The sequence below is a fragment of the Mixophyes fleayi genome, chromosome 9 (assembly GCF_038048845.1).
Source record: "Mixophyes fleayi isolate aMixFle1 chromosome 9, aMixFle1.hap1, whole genome shotgun sequence".
In the NCBI taxonomy this organism is placed as follows: domain Eukaryota; kingdom Metazoa; phylum Chordata; class Amphibia; order Anura; family Limnodynastidae; genus Mixophyes; species Mixophyes fleayi.
The window spans coordinates 12,881,626-12,895,953 of NC_134410.1; the positions used below are offsets into that span (position 1 = coordinate 12,881,626).

The 14,328-nt window shown below is 42.1% G+C and overlaps 1 protein-coding gene across 1 annotated transcript in view; it reads left to right on the forward strand.

The window, feature by feature from the left end:
• LOC142101977 (RLA class II histocompatibility antigen, DP alpha-1 chain-like) overlaps positions 1 to 8,049 on the forward strand; it is a 22,912-nt gene extending 14,863 nt beyond the window's left edge. The window contains exons 2-5 of the mRNA XM_075186470.1: positions 462 to 701; positions 3,098 to 3,382; positions 5,435 to 5,588; positions 7,504 to 8,049. Coding sequence (XP_075042571.1) covers positions 462 to 701; positions 3,098 to 3,382; positions 5,435 to 5,580 — 671 coding nt within the window. The 3' untranslated portion in view covers positions 5,581 to 5,588; positions 7,504 to 8,049. The remainder of the gene's footprint in view (positions 1 to 461; positions 702 to 3,097; positions 3,383 to 5,434; positions 5,589 to 7,503) is intronic.
• The last annotated feature ends 6,279 nt before the right edge of the window (positions 8,050 to 14,328 follow it).

Consider the following 14,328-nt stretch of genomic DNA (forward strand, 5'->3'; position numbering starts at 1 on the left):
GTTGCATACACATGTTTTGTGATAGCCAAGACTATGCCATGTTAGTCATCACTATCAGTCGGCATGTACGCCTGCCCTGTAGTAGGTGCAAAGCATACGGCTAATAACAAGCGTACTGACGATAAAAAGAGGACTTGAATCAGCCACATCTGCGTCAGAACGCCCAAACTGTACATGGCCTACATTAGTCCGCCACTTCACTCCCCTGTTCCCCTCTCAAGTCAGAGGCAGACCTGACATTTGCGTTCAGACATGAATTGCATGTGATTGTGCTCATTGGTGTAAGGTCTGTTTATGGACATGTACACAACTATTTCACATAAGATACGCTACGCAAATGGACATACGTCCGAACATGAATCAGGCCCTTTGTAACATAAACGTTATATTATGTGGCTTTTTAAATGCTGTAATAGTCACTTTGTGCTTATATTTATTAGTATTACCTGTCTTTTCTGCAGTGGGCAATGTGTTTACTCAATCAGACTTCTACCAGACACAGGAGCCAACAGGAGAGTTCATGTTTCAGATAGACCAGGATGAGATATTTCATGTGGATTTGGAAGAGAAACAGACGAGATGGAGACTCCCAGAGTTTGGAGACAGTTTTGATGCAGCTGGAGCATTGCAGGAAATTGCTCTGTTGAAACATAATCTTGAAGTGGCAAGAAACCGGTCAAACAATGCAAAAGCAACAAATGGTAAGAACTGATTATTCCTGTACCAATGTACAGTGTGTGTATGACACTAGTGGTTGTAATAAATGTGCAGGGAGTTATCTTGTTGCTGGCTCGCAAAGCGCTTTTCCTTTCCGTCTACAGATGACATTCTGGTATGTTGGTTGGTCAATGATACATGTTTATCATCCCAAAGTTAGATATGATGGGCCTTATGTAGAGCAGTTTACACTTACAGCGTAAGCGTAAGCTGCATCCTGTACTTTACGTAGTATTCCAAGACGCACATATCTTAAGATATGTGCGATTTGGAATAATATGCAATATGCGTCCATGTTCGTTCGTTAAGCTATGCTTAAAACCTATTCCCTGTAATGCTGTTAAATAAACAATTATATAATGTAAAAAAAAGTGTGCCCCCTCGAAAAGCCTTATCAGTCCTAGCGCATCCAGTCTAGGCTGGTATTGGAAAAATTGTGGGACCCCAGAAATTGCCAAAGTCAGCACTAATACTGCCAGCCTAGGCTGGTACTGGCAAAATCAAGGGTAAAAAAAACAAATAGCATGGGGAGCCTGGGAATTTATCAGCACCAGCAAAAAACCCAAACATATGGAACAACGCATGACTTACTTGCTAAGAACTCCCATATAAACAGAGATTTCCCATGCTCTGAGTTCACATCTTGGGAAATCCCTGTGTTATAAATATGACTGCATAGCCATATGTCCAAGGTCCGTGCTGATGGTTTATTTTTAACTGTTTTGCTTGTGTATGTTATGTCAATTGTTTATTAATTGGTTTTTTTATTAACCTGTGAGCATTGTGCTTTTTGTATATTAAATCTAAAAATGTAATTATGATGTCCTTATTGCTCTAAATGAATTCACCTACTGTCTAGAAGAGATAGATTGCTTGACCATGCAAAACCTTTCATTACTGAGGTGTGAACTGTGAAAACATTTGTATACCAAGCTGAGTATGTGCATGCATGTACATTTGTGTTATAGAGCCTTGAGGGGTTAAGGGTGAACCCTTTGAGTGCTGGTGTGTGCCTTGCTAACTGTGTGTAACAAGGAGTGCTCACTGTGTGCCAGTGTGAGAAATATCGGGGTCCTTTTGCCCTTATTCAATAGGTGGTGGCAAACCTGAAGTGTGTGGGGGTGTGAGAGTGCTGTTTAGGGGTGAATCAGCAGGTCTATAACTGTGTGATAGGTAAAAAAGAGACTGAGTGCTGGAATTGTGTGTAACCTCATACAGTAAACACTGTCAAGTCACAAGTTCTCATAGTGAGGTTTGTGACAGGTTAAGGTAGTCAGGGGAGCAGGCGCGGGCCGGGAGAGGAATGGCCGAGGGGCACACAGACGGCTGCATCGCATGAAACGGGATGTGGCCACGTCACTGATGACGTGGCCGCATCCCCTGTCATGTGATGCGGCCGCCTGTGCACTGATGTGGCCGCATCTGATTACATCAGATGCGGCCGTCGGTGAAAATGTGCTATATTGCACCCAAGGGGCGGCCGGCCGGCCTACCCCCCGGCCCTAATAGCAGTCTGACCGAGCGGCCCAGGGGGCCGCTACCCCCCGGGCCAGCCCGTCCCTGCAGGGGAGGTTTCCTGACAAAATAGAGGTGATAAACTGTTTGACAGTGTGAATATAAGATATTAAATCAGGGAGTAGCTAGAGAAGGTTATTCGTGATAATAAGTGGTTTGGGTTTTTTGTACTCGCTTTGCTTGCATTTGACATCTGTGATCACACTGCGTGGGAAGGCAAAGTCCCTCCAAACACACACAGCCCAAACCAGAGACTTCCAAATGTGACCTGGGAGCGTGACGCTTACTACGATAAGTAAACTGAGAACTGAGCAAACTCTTTGCAGCATGAAAATCTTCATGTCTCACGGGTATTGAAGAGATGTTAGTAAGATGGGCACCTTCTGTAAAAGTAATGCCCGTTGATTATACCTAATAGATTAAAAAGGTTATTTTTACTAACAGTACCCACTGCATGTCTTGTTTAATTGCTTAGTTACACTCTCTAACAGTCTCTTGTATCTAATGGTATGTGCAGCTGTAGAATCTTTTTATTCAATAGCTAGGATCATCCCCTGCATACATCCAGACCACAATACCACAGTTTTTGAATTTGTGGCAATAATTGCTATGCCAGCAGTTGCAGCACCAACAGATGTCGGAGATATACTGACTGAGGATTGTACAGAAGTCTTTCCTGTCTGTGAGAAGAGTCTACAGCTACTGGTACCATTACTATTACATACATGATGCTAGACACTAGACTTTTATCAAAACTGACTCTTTCAACCTATTTCCCAAAAATGTGAACCTACCCATAAAGCATGGTTTACACTATCAGAGAATAATAGTTTAGGCCTTAATCATGTGATCTTTATTCCTGTAGTTGCCCCGGAAATGTATGTATTCACAAAGGAACCTGTGGTTCTTGGAGAACCTAGTACATTGATCTGTCTTACCGCCAAGTTCTTTCCCCCGGTTATGAAGATGAGCTGGCTGAAGAATAATCAGCCTGTGACGGATGGAGTGTCAGAGACAGACTTCTACCCTGCACCAGATGGTTCCTTCAGTATATTCCTGTACGTAGTGCTGATCCCGAAACAGGGAGATGTGTATACCTGTTCTGTGGAGCATGCCGGGCTGTCAGTCAACCCCACCAACAAGTTCTGGAGTAAGTAACACAAATACTATAGTATAGTATATATGTAGCATGTGTCGTATACATGGGGAATAAATACAACTTTACACTGGAAACATGTTATAAGAATAGGTGTACTTGCAGAATTTTTAGATTTAAGAAAGAGAAAACATATATATAAAAAAATGGCATTGTGGTCTACGTAACGTAGCTGGCAATGTTATAGCCATGAGTGACACACACTGGGTGAGCGTACCGGGATGATGTTTAGCTTTTTTCATCCTGTCAGCCGATTGGTTTGTCTGCAGGTCAGCCTTGAATGTAGCCCCTGGCATTCCCAGTACCTTGACATGGGTTAACTAAATGACCAAAGCACATAGTGGGTAGAAGACGCAGCATTTTATTATACATAAAGACACACAGCACACAAGAATAGTAAAAATATGATAGGGGTTTCACTATATTCATTTTACACACGCCTATACTTCACCAGTGTCTTTGTCTCAGTTACTTTGATGCGTTGCTAAGCCACGTTTTTTCACTCCTCTACCTGCGTGGTAGGGACTGAACTCAATGTCTTCCCATTTTTGGCACGTATATATATTCGCAAAGTCCACGGACATTTTACGATCCACTTGCGGCTAAACCTTCGCCTCCCTGTGACCAGTACACCTAGAACCATAACCCCGTATTACCACTGTTCATGAGAGAGACCCTGTGTCACATATTTTTTATCCCTTCATGTTCCCACTGTGGGGTAGCTTCAGATGGACAGTCCTACAACCCCACCTGGGATTGGGTTTCCACTTACCAGGGGCTGACCGTGGACCTCCCCCACTCCTTGTCTCACTTGCAGGCACTCTGCAGTGTGGGGCTCCAGCATGTCTGCTAAAGCAGGATGGGACACCTACCGCCTGCATATAGACACAATGGCCAGGAGGTATATTACACAACTAACAGGACACAAACAAAAGGCATGTTTACATAATAGTAGCAGTGTATCCTGGCGACACTTAAGAATTGTACAATGGATATAAAATATATATGTACATGATTAACCCAATACAGTACGAGCAATCTTAAATACAGTTCAGCTGAGTAAGGGTGTCCAGTAGGCTAAACCCCTATTTTCAATATCTTGGCACCCTCATCTTGTCACACTTTGTGAGAGAGGGCACTGATAGAGGGATGTGGCACGGTGATAGATGGTTGCATATTGTGAGAGACGGTGGGGTGGCATGGTGAGAGAGGGGGGTGGGGGGTGTGAACAGGAGCAGTGACCTTAAATTTAGCAAAGCTCTGCCCAGGGGATCTCTAATAGTATAATGTCATCTATTTCCTGGATTTATAATTATTAAAATATGAATTCCTGTTTTAATAAAGTCTGGCCTTTTACGATCTCTTTGAGCTTTCACCCCAACACCTCCCTTGTGAATCATATTTTGAGGTTCCAAAGAAGGATTTATATAGTGTAATTATTAATGAGTCCAACAAAGTATTTCTTATTAGATAAATAAAATAATTCTAAACAATAAAAACTGTAAAGAACCATCTGAGAGGAAGTTATCTTCCATTCTACCTTGTAAATGTCTTCTTGTAAACATCTCTTTCCCCAACCCATTATCATTTTTCAGGTAAAAGAGTAGTAGAAAGAACAGCTTAGAAGACAGATCAGTATTTTACAAGTTAAAAGTAAAAAATGCCTAAAGTAATCTAAATTACCTAGGGCAAAATAGGTAACCTGGTTGATGTTTTTGAAAACTGCAACAAATTTCCTTAATAGACTAATAGTGTTTTTTCTGGCGGAAAGTCTGTGGAAACACCACTTCACCCTTCCATAAATAGCCCCCTAAGAGTGTATCCTTATCCTGAACTCAACTCTTTCCAACACTGACACTTTGTAGTTACATCCAGAATAGAAAACTAAATTTGATTGTTTGGTTTGTTTGATAGATCGTGACTTACACTGACTTAGATCTGAGTGTGACTGGGGTCTGTATTACGCAGCTTTTGTTCTGAACTCTTTATATTCTATTTTTATAGTTCTTTGCTTACAGTGTTGTTTGTTGTGTTCACTTATTACAGGACCTGAGCCCCCCCGTCATGTTTCAGAGACGTCCGAGAACATTGTATGTGGCCTCGGTCTGGCTTTTGGATTATGTGGGATCATTACTGGTATTGCACTGATTTGTAAAGGAAAGAAGAACATGACCCAGGGAAGAGGTCACTGACTTTATAGGTATGATATAAACATGTTTCATTCTATGTGACTGTAACATACTATTCACATATATAAAATGATAGGATAAGTTATATATGATATAATGTACCCCATATTGTAAATTATAAGGATATTATAACTTAAGTTACTAAGGAGTTCCGTGGTCATAGAAATACCTGAGGCTGTAGAACGAGTGCTTTTATATCACGGAACTCCAAAAAGTCTTCTAATCTATAATAATTTACGATATGTGTGTATCATTCGCTATAATACACGCGTTTTCCTAATGAACAATGATGGTTATACAGATATTATTTCCAGGAGTTGATACATATATTAGCAACACTTGTCTATTATACCTTTATTAACTTACTGATTATTGAACATGGGCCTTTCATACAGATTGTCTAATTTATTCCCCAGTTGCAGTTTTGTCATCTCAGGACCTCAGCTGTGAAACGTTATAGGTTTTCTTTCTTCCTGCACTTAGAACCACTTTGTGGCGTTGACTTTCTGACTTGGTTAGTGTTCGAATTGTTGATAGAATATCTATGTTATTGAACATTGGTTAATGTAATGTGCCGGATATATCAAAGTGAACATTAAGGGCTCGTTCACAGAGATTTCTGTTTGCTCAGAGTGGATTTGCGTTTGCTTGTGATCTATCAGAGAAACGTATCTTGCACAATTATCTGCTCCTGTCCATTCATACCTATTTTTTTTGTCAGTTTTACTGCATTTGAATATTAGTTGTGATTAGGTGTGGACAGACAGTACTGGTTGTTATAAAGATCGATGATCCCTGTGACAAACCAAATTACTTGGGAAAATTGCAAGCTGTCTGCCTGAATCTGTGTGAACGGGCACCAAAACTTCCATCCCTTCCTTAATTTTTAGAATGGTTTAACTTTTATAACTATAACAATGCAACTTTCTGATGCAGCATAATTTGTTGGGAACTTCAAAACATTAAGAATTCATAAAAAGAAAATGCTGCCACAATCAAAATAAGCAATTTCTACCTTATTATAATATTTACTAATGATTTAAACAGCAAGTAAACCTACCATTCTTCATAAATATACAAGGCTGTGTTTTACTGAGCTGAATAATATATATGAGATAACTGGAGTGTTTATGTAACTAAATAAGTCCCTAAGGCTCTCTTTCACTCCTCTGCAGCAGGTTGCCATCTTAGGAGGGAGGAGCTTCTCTAGCAGAGCAGACACACAGTGACTGATAGCTTGGCAGACTTGCTTTACAGAAATGTAGGACATAGCTTGGCTGATACATACACAGGGACAGTGATGACAAAGTAGTTCAATAATTGCATTCTCATGTTTTTCTTATGTATCATGTCCCACTAAGATACTGTCCTTAAGATGTAAGAGGAACTTCAGCTGTCTGTAATGAATTGGGATTTAATACTTGACTTTTTACCAGAGGTGTAGTGGGAAGTCGTGATAATCTGAGCAATGTATTCATTTTGGAACTGAGGTGTCATTTAAAATTATAATATTTGTCTTTAATAGTGAGACCAGGCCATAAAATACCCCCCCACACACACAGATCCTTTTGGGTACAAAGTAAAATACAACAGTTAAAGATACATTTCCTAATTCCACTGTTACCTTTTTATATATTAGGAGTCAAAATTCTAAGAAAATTAATTGTGAGTTACAGAGGGGACTATCCTGAAAAAACCAAGACACATGGGAACAACCCAATCTAGAAATAAAACAAGTGCTTAACAGATAACAAAGGTGCCACCATGACGGTATTCCCCTAATGCAGCCTAATTGTAAACATAGTTTTGTCTTGTTCTGAGGTAAGAGAGCATAGGACAGCAATGTAACATTCTGCAAATGCTTCATATGTGTTGTTGGATAGTATAATGATAAATGTGTGATGTGTGATTTAATTTCTGTTCCAGGGTTGGACACGCTTTGATGCTCCAGGACTGTGTTTCCCATACTGCTAAATTAATCACAATTTGGCTAGGTAGGCTGAGCTTCATTGTTTGGGATCAGATTATTAAAAATGTCCATCCAGCAAACTCCAGAAAGTGGCTCCTCGCTGACTCTTCTGTGAAGAACCTGACTCTGTGACCCATATATTGTATGGTCAGAGAACTCTTGTGGTATAATCATTGTTTCTACATTTGCTTTGAAAATACAGATTCTGAAAGGGAGAGTTGGATTATACCGCATAATAACTTGCTAGAAATATTATATGATATATGTCACAATATTATCTATAATAATCACCACAATACCATGTGAGCTTTTTGTTACTGATGGGTCCACAATTATCCCAAACTGCTTTGCAGTATGATTTCCAAATATAATAGTTGAACTCAATCAGTTCATCGTTATATATCTATTATACAGATAATATAATTGGAGATATAGAGTAACATTAACATTTGCATTAATTTCTACTAGTGGCTTTGTGAATGTTGCAGACCTTGCCAATTCTATAAGGTTTTATAAGATAACTGTTGTTTTCTGTCAGACACTCTCTATGATTGCTTTATAAAACTAAATACATTGGATATGCTATACTAATAAATCCTGTTCTCAGAGTATTGTTTTATTTGTTTTATTTGTTTAAAGCAAACATTTAGGCTGGACAAAGTTTTCCAACAATTAGGAACCACTGATTTTGTAAGATAAACTTGAGCGAGCAGAGTCTGATGTACAGAATTCTCAGAGCTGGGTTTGTCCAACACGTACCCACAGAACCCACATGTGCTAGCTGTGCCCAATACATTTTCTCAGCATGCAGCAGCCGTGCGCCATGGTCGCTGAATAGTGTTATCCTGTGAATTCAACAAACTACCATCAATTGGAGTTGAATTGAGAGAGTTCCTGCACTGTACATGCATATGTGGTGCCCCAAAATCTGAGTGCCCTGGGATGTATCTATATGTTTTTAATTTGTTAATTTAATTTGTTAATTGTTAAAAGTGTTTATAAAGATTTAAAAAAAAATATATATATATATTTTCTTGAGGGAGAAGTGACAGTTGGGAGTGGTTGGTGGTTGCCGGGAGTAACAGGCAGGAGGAGTGTGTGGCTTAGCAACAAGTCCACTAACTTTGGTAATAACTGTGAACTCCCAGAAGGCAGTGGGGAGAGGAAAGTTCTAGACTTCTGAGGGAGAGAGATCCCTGTGTCTGCATAGACTGAGAGAGATCCCTGTGTCTGCATAGACTGAGAGAGATCCCTGTGTCTGCATAGACTGAGAGAGAAAAATAGGAACAGAATGAAAATCGGACAAAGTGATATATAAGCAGATTAAAAGTGAAGTAAGTGTAAGAAGAGAAGAGGATAAGAAGTGAGCCAAAGAGAGGTGTGAGTAAAAAGGAAAGTACTGAAAACAAATAAGCAGTATAGAGATCTGTGACATCACACTAAACAGACTGAGCTATGTACTGAGGACAGTGTGAGAGGAGAGAAAATAGAGAGGTCTGTGAGTACACACAAAAGAGACTGTAATACAAAAGATCATCAGCTTATTTGGTGTGAAAAAGTAATTTATGGGCCCCAACCACGTGCTGCACTTCTACTAAATTCCTGTGCACAGTTCAACCCAGGACTGAGTGTAAAATATGGTATCGTTACCAGGGATAATATTGGTGCACCAAATGTTTTAGTTGAATGTTAATGTTAAGTGATTTACCTGAAAATTGATTTATTATTATATGTTAGATGCTATTGTGCTCTATGTTGATCAAATGAATATTTTCTCATTACCATTGAGTTGAAGGGGTCAGTGGCGCATTATTAATAAACCCAAGTTATTTGTCCAATCCTTGTCCCTTTCATTGAAGAATTTATCTCCTGACCACCGGATGTCCGACCAAAAAAGAACCTGACTCGTGTCTGGAGGACAAGGTAAGGGAAGAAAATCCCATCAGTACTCGGCCACCACACATATAGTTAGGTTCTGTATAGCTGGGTAATAGAGAGGAGTGGAAGTGGACAGATGCTAACACAAACCAAAGGTCAGTTTTACTGTAGCCCCCGGCAAATTTGCTTATCTCCAGTGATCAGCAACTGCCTAAAGTTGTCAGCACATATTGACATCATGCTCCTCCTGATCACCAGCACTCTAATTCTAGACGACTGAGCACTGAGGGACTGCACTGTAGAGTGACTGCACTTTGCTCACTCTGTGACATCACCAGACTAACCTACTACATAGACTGTGTGACTGCACTCACTCTGTGACATCACCATCCAATCACAGACTAACCTGCTACATAGACTGTGTGACTGCGCTCACTGTGTGACATCACCATCCAATCACAGACTAACCTGCTACATAGACTGTGTGACTGCGCTCACTGTGTGACATCACCATCCAATCACAGACTAACCTGCTACATAGACTGTGTGACTGCGCTCACTGTGTGACATCACCATCCAATCACAGACTAACCTGCTACATAGACTGTGTGACTGCGCTCACTGTGTGACATCACCATCCAATCACACACTAACCTGCTACATAGACTGTGTGACTGCGCTCACTCTGTGACATCACCATCCAATCACACACTAACCTGCTACATAGACTGTGTGACTGCGCTCACTCTGTGACATCACCATCCAATCACACACTAACCTGCTACATAGACTGTGTGACTGCGCTCACTGTGTGACATCACCATCCAATCACAGACTAACCTGCTACATAGACTGTGTGACTGCGCTCACTCTGTGACATCACCATCCAATCACAGACTAACCTGCTACATAGACTGTGTGACTGCGCTCACTGTGTGACATCACCATCCAATCACACACTAACCTGCTACATAGACTGTGTGAATGCGCTCACTGTGTGACATCACCATCCAATCACAGACTAACCTGCTACATAGACTGTGTGACTGCGCTCACTGTGTGACATCACCATCCAATCACACACTAACCTGCTACATAGACTGTGTGACTGCGCTCACTGTGTGACATCACCATCCAATCACACACTAACCTGCTACATAGACTGTGTGACTGCGCTCACTGTGTGACATCACCATCCAATCACACACTAACCTGCTACATAGACTGTGTGACTGCGCTCACTCTGTGACATCACCATCCAATCACAGACTAACCTGCTACATAGACTGTGTGACTGCGCTCACTCTGTGACATCACCATCCAATCACAGACTAACCTGCTACATAGACTGTGTGACTGCGCTCACTCTGTGACATCACCATCCAGTCACACACTAACCTGCTACACAGACTGTGTGACTGTACTGCACTCACTTTATGACATCACCATCCAATCACACACTAACCTGCTACATAGACTGTGTGACTGCGCTCACTCTGTGACATCACCATCCAATCACACACTAACCTGCTACACAGACTGTGTGACTGTACTGCACTCACTTTATGACATCACCATCCAATCACAGACTAACCTGCTACATACACTGCGCAGTCACATAGAAGAAAACAACTCCTTCTCCTGTGGGGGACCTGGCAGGAAAGCTAGTTCCGGCCGTCCTGTATGCAGGAGGACCCCAAGAACGCCCCAAAGAATCTGCAAGCGGTTAAGGTAGGGCACCAAGTCGCACTTGGGTTGATAGACTCTGGCACAGACCTGACTTTTGTACATCCAGCTCTAGTGAGCCCAGCGAACATTATTCCCGGGAAGACTATTGCTGTGCGAGGAGTGGGGGGCCTACATTATGCAGTACCCCTAACCAGTGTGTAGCTAGATTGGGGATCTGGCAGAGGTATACGAGACGTTGGGGTACTAGACAATCTGCCAGTAATGGTACTGCTGGGGACTGATTTGGGAAGGATTTACGCTGCTTATATTAATGAAAGTGATGTCATTTCTGATGCACTGATGCAAACTAACACTATTCTTTCCCAGGTGAACTCTGTTGACCAGCATAAAATAAGTGCAAAAGTATGTAATGAAATGTCATGTGCTGCTGAGAATACTCATGCGGATTTGCAGATACCTGTGATGCAGAGGAAGGGCTTATGTGCCAATGTGTTTGATGATAATGCTCTTGTTGGATGGACTAACACTTTAAATCCCCTGGGTAGTGAATTTGATCAGGTCAAAATGGATGAGATTGTGCATAAATGTGATACCATGTCTGCTAATGTTTTAGGTAAGGTCAATTTACCTGTACCCAATTCTGAAGGTGTCCCAAAGTGTGAAAATGTATCAAATGCATTAGCGGTAGTGACCCGGAGAGCAGCACAGAGGAGCTGTGTATTAACCCCTGGAAGTGTGGAGGGAAGTTCACTAGAAGCTAATCCATCTCCACCCCCTCCCTCACTGTAGGAGCTGCAGATTCAGCCAGTGATTTGGATGAGCTACCTCATGCTGTGTGCAACATTAAGCTCAGAAGTGACACTTTCAAATCAGAACAAAACACTGATCCCAGTTTATCGACAGGGGGAGGATAGAATTTTTTGAGAAAATGGCCTTTTGTAACTAGAGAAAATGTCACTCCATGTGAAGAACCTGAAATGCTCTGTGATCATTTCGCATCCTGTACTGTAATAGAGATATGTGAGGGAGAGAAGCAGGTAGGTGCCAGTGTTAGTTATGTGGATTTATGCAAAGATCCAGATGTAACGGGATAATTTGGAAACCCCTAATAATAGTGAGATGTGTAATGGTGTGAATGTCACACATGCTACTGTGGTAGTATCTAAACCTTTTTTTCCACTGACCTCTTGTAATGAGGTAGGGACAGGTGACAATGTTCCTGCAATGCAACTGTGTGTTAGTACCATCATCATCATTTATTTATATAGCGCCACTGATTCCGCAGCGCTGTACAGAGAACTCACTCACATCAGTCCCTGCCCTGTTAGAGCTTACAGTCTAAATTCCCTAACACACACACATAGAGAGAGACTAGGGTCAATTTTTTTTTTTTTTATATATATCAGCCAATTAACCTACCAGTATGTTTTTGGAGTGTGGGAGGAAACCGGAGCACGTGGAGGAAACCCAGGCAAACACAGGGAGAACATACAAACTCCACACAGATAAGGCCATGGTTGGGAATTGAACTCATGACCCCAGCGCTGTGAGGCAGATGTGCTAACCACTTCACCACCATGCTGCCCACATATGACCGGGAAAATGTAGGTTCCATTGTACATGAAATGTGTAAGCAAGGGTGTGACAGGAAAAATTAAGGTCTTAGTATACCTGAAATGTGTAAACTGTCTGAAGTGTCAGTGTTCACATGCCAGCAAGCAGTGCAGGCCAAGTCCTCAGAATTAATCCCTGAGGAGGAGGGAAGGGGGATGCCAGAAGGTAACACTGACCCTGAATCAGTCTCTCTATCCCCCTTTCCTCTAGCTCCTGCAATGATAGAGGTGTTTGATGACAATATGGTAAATTGTGTTGTTTTGCAATCTAACCCCTCTTTAAATACCCCTGTCCTGAGATAAGGGAAGCTTGTGTATTAGCTGTGAGTAGCTTGCCTGAGAGCGATCAGGAGTCTGACCCCTTGGTAGATTTAGCAGCTGTTGCTAGAGAGGAGGGTTCCCTAGCAGACGCCCACTGCAGTGAAGAGCTGTCTGACTCTAAGCTAGAACAGCTAGCTGACATACTATGGCCCTATCAGTCCCATTTTACAGGGAAACCTGGAAAAACACACTTGGTCACACATCATGTAAACACAGGCAACCTGACCCCCCTCAGACAGCCAACATATCGCACTTCCCTAGAAGTGCTAGAAGCAATGAAAATGGAAATAGACGAGATGTTGCAGCTAGGGGTAATTCAAAAGTCTCACAGTTCTTGGGTTGTCCCAGTGGTACTGGTCCCAAAGTAATGTGGGGGCACCCGGTTCTGTGTAGACTATAGGAGGTTGAATGACGCCACAGTGTTTGATGCTTATCCTATGCCTATTATAGATGAACTACTAGATCAGCTTGCCCAGGCACACTATATCACCATCATGGATCTCAGCAGGGGGTACTGGCAGATCCCATTGTCACCCAAGGCATGTGAGAGGTCCGCATTTATCGTCCCATTTGGACTGTTTGAGTTTTTGGTCATGCCCTTTGGAATGACAAATGCCCATGCGTCCTTCCAAATCCTGGTCAATGACCTGCTAGAGGGCCAGGAAGGACATGCAGTTGCCTAGTTGAATGACATTGTGGTGTTCAGCAAGACCTGGGAGGAGCAACTGATTCATCTGAATAGTGTGTTAGGCCGAATTTCTGAGGCAGGTCTGACTATCAAGCCAGAGAAGTGCCAGCTTGGCATGCGTGAAATACAGTACTTGGGGCAGCATGTAGGGGGAGGTACACTCAGCCCAGAGCCAGGCAAGGTAGATGCTATCACGACGTGGCCGACCCCTACCATGAAAAAGCAGGTCATGACTTTCTTAGGTACAGCTGTGTATTATATAAAATTCGTGCCCCATTATAGCATCCTAGCCAAACCTCTGACTGACTTAGCAAAAAAGAAGTTACCACACTTGATTAATAGGACAGTTTATTGTGAAAATGCATTTGCAGCTCTGAAGTCTGCTCTGGCCCAGTCCCCTGTGCTACAGGCCCCAGATTTCAAACAGAGATTTATAGTACAGACCAACGCTTCTAACTATGGACTAGGAGCTGTTCTTAGCCAGGTGACAGCGCAGGGGGAGGAGCACCCTATCATTTTCCTAAGTAGAAAACTACTCCCACTAGAGGTGGTGTATGCTACCATTGAATGAGAGTGCCTAGCCATTGTATGGG